At 34.6% G+C, this 2,910-nt stretch overlaps 1 protein-coding gene across 1 annotated transcript; it reads right to left on the reverse strand.

The window, feature by feature from the left end:
• Positions 1 to 284: 284 nt before the first annotated feature.
• On the reverse strand, positions 285 to 2,698 carry LOC130621419 (uncharacterized). The gene is made up of 3 exons (XM_057436700.1): positions 2,638 to 2,698; positions 379 to 2,483; positions 285 to 314 (listed from the first exon to the last, which is right to left on the reverse strand). Exons 1-3 carry the CDS (start codon positions 2,696 to 2,698, stop codon positions 285 to 287), a joined length of 2,196 nt encoding a protein of 731 aa, XP_057292683.1.
• Positions 2,699 to 2,910: the final 212 nt, after the last annotated feature.

The raw sequence follows: 2,910 nt of genomic DNA on the forward strand, positions 1-2,910 counted from the left end.
ATCATTAATTCGCACAATTTGTTTTCTGCCACACAAGTAACTCAAAATTAGTTCAACAAACTCTTTGGAAAAACCGATTTGGTTGAGTTTCCTCATTGTAGTTTCATATTGAACAGTATCAAAGGCTTTTGAAAAGTCAGCTAATACTACAAGACTGATTTCGTTTTTACTCATTGCTTCTTTGATATCCGTTCTAAGTTTCATCAACAAAGTAGTCGAGGAGTGTCCTTTTCGGTACCCGGACATCGTTTCGGAATATAAAGAATTCTCATCGATAAAGATTATCATTTGTGTAAGGATAAGACGTTCAAATACTTTGGATAAAATAGGAAGGATGGAGATCGGTCGTAGTTCTTTTATTGATGTAGGAACATTCACTTTTGGAATAGGTGCGACTCTTGCCACTTTCCATTGACACGGGAAGCATTTTTTCTCAATGCACGTATTTATAATATATGTTAGAACAGAAGAAATTTCATTTGCTAGTAATTTAACATATTTCACTGGTATATCATCAAACCCAGTTGATATATCGTTACGTAGTCCTTTAAGTTCTTTAAGTACCTCCTCATACTTAACATGTCTGAGTTGAAACATTTTGGAAGTCGATGGTGGTAATGTTTGGAGTACTTCCTTTAAATCAATTTCAGATTTTGGAATTGATCCAGTAACTCGCTCAGCTGTTCCGGCAAAAAAAGTGTTTACACCATCAGCGTCAAAATGAAGAGGCTTCGAAGGAGGATGTAAAATTCGATTGATAGTGTTCCACACTTCTTTCGAGTTTTTAGAACTAAGTGCTTTTCTATAAAAGGAAACTTTAGCTTTCTTGATCTTTTTCTTAACAGAGTTTTTAAGTTGTCGAAATTCGTTCCATATCATTTGATCGTTAGTTTCATGAGCAAGTTTTCGAAGTTTATTTCGCTTCGTTTGGTCACTTTTTATGTTTAAAGTATGAATCCATGGAGATGGTGGTCTTGTTATTTTTGTTTTTCTTAACGGGGCATGTCTATCAATGCAATCTTGCATGAACTTGTGAAGTATCTCCACTTTTTCTTCTGGATCATCTATAGCGTATATAACTGATGTCGGTAGGTATGAGAAATCCGACACAAAAGATTCCCTATCAAACTGCCTTTCATCTCTTATCATTTTATATCGAGGTTTAAACTTATCGTATTTAATGTTGATGATAGCGTAAGGTCCATCATGGTCACTAATAGTTTCGCATGGTAATACATCAGTATGTGCGATTTTGGTATTATTGTTAATTATCATATGATCGATCAATGTTGCGCTTAAAGGAGTCATCCTGGTTGGCTTTGATACTATCTGTTTAAGGTTGAATGCAGATAAAATATTGTTGAAATGTCTTACTTGGCAACATTCTGGTTTGAGAAGATTTATGTTTATGTCCCCTGTTATAAGTAGCAGGCCATCCCATGTTGTTTGGATATAAGTTATCAAATCTTCAAATTTAGTTAACCAGTCAGAAAAGGAGATGATTCTTTCCGAGCGGTATATGACCCCAAGAAGTAGTTTACTATGCTTGTTTCGGCCATCTACCTCGATCCATATATGCTCTAAATTTTCGTACATATCATTAATATCCTTTCGAATGCGATATTTGATCAAACTGTTCACATAAATTCCAACACCCCCTCCTCGAATTTGGTCTCTATTCACATATTCCATTGAGTAACCAGGTATACGGACGTATTCCAATAAATTAGCATTATTTTTTAGCCATGTTTCGGATAAGCAAACAATGTCGAATGGGTGGTCATCCAATAATACCAGTAAATCGTTAAAATTAGATGTCATCGATTGTGTGTTTATGTGCAGTACTCTCAATTTTTGATAATGTTCATGCAATGCGTGTTGATGACTGCTGTATGTTGCACCTGAAATAGTTGATGAAATAGTTGAATTCAAATCATTCTCTCGCGCAAACGGCATTAATAAGTGTGTACAGTCAGTACATGTCCACTTTACCGGAATACAATTCATTATGGAATGTGTCAAGTTGGTATCGGCACATTTTGCATGAGTTCGATTAAAACACATTTCACAGGCGAGCTGCTTTTGATTTCGTCTGATAGTTGCTCTACATTTAATGCACTTAGTTGCTTGGGGTTTGGGCCCGGGGTTGGTTTCCACGTCGCCACTTTGCAAAATAATATTAAATGTAGCACACGTATTGTTATAATAGGAGACTCTTGCTTTACCTCTTTTAATAACGTAACTATAGCTTCTGTCACCTTTTACAATCGTTGCATTTATTTCAATGGTCTCAATGCTATCGTTAAAATCAATACATAAAGTAATTAGTGATGTTATTAATATTACGGCATAAGACATTGTGGTTACCATGGTGATATAGAGTGTTGATAAGAAATTTTGCAACTTGTTGCAATTTGCCGGGACGTGTAATACCCAAAAACGTTTAAAATTTTCTGCATATAAACCAACTAATCCAAAGTAATCTTTGTATAAGCAATAAAATTACTTCGGAATGTATAAGAGTCGCAATTTTCGTCGATAGCCACAAATAGAGTACGATTTCCTTAAAATCTCTTATATGGCATACGTAAATCCAAAAAAAACTTTTAAACTCTTTCCATATAAACCTTTAGATGCCTAGTTTTATTTCAAACGTCTTTATTCTCTTCTCGCATAATAAATATAATTCAGTCGACATAATCTTTCCAGTTTTAACATCAATTCATTTAAGCAAAATGAATACAACATACATCAATCTTCGTAGCACAACTACCATATATTACCATATATTAACTACCATTATACCTACTATATTTTTTTCAAGATCAAAAGATGCCCCTAACTGAAAATAAAGTTCGGAATGGACTGGTCCACAACTTACTGCCTGCATTATTTTGCCTTAAACTCAGG

The sequence above is a fragment of the Hydractinia symbiolongicarpus genome, chromosome 12, assembly GCF_029227915.1.
Source record: "Hydractinia symbiolongicarpus strain clone_291-10 chromosome 12, HSymV2.1, whole genome shotgun sequence".
NCBI classification, from domain to species: domain Eukaryota; kingdom Metazoa; phylum Cnidaria; class Hydrozoa; order Anthoathecata; family Hydractiniidae; genus Hydractinia; species Hydractinia symbiolongicarpus.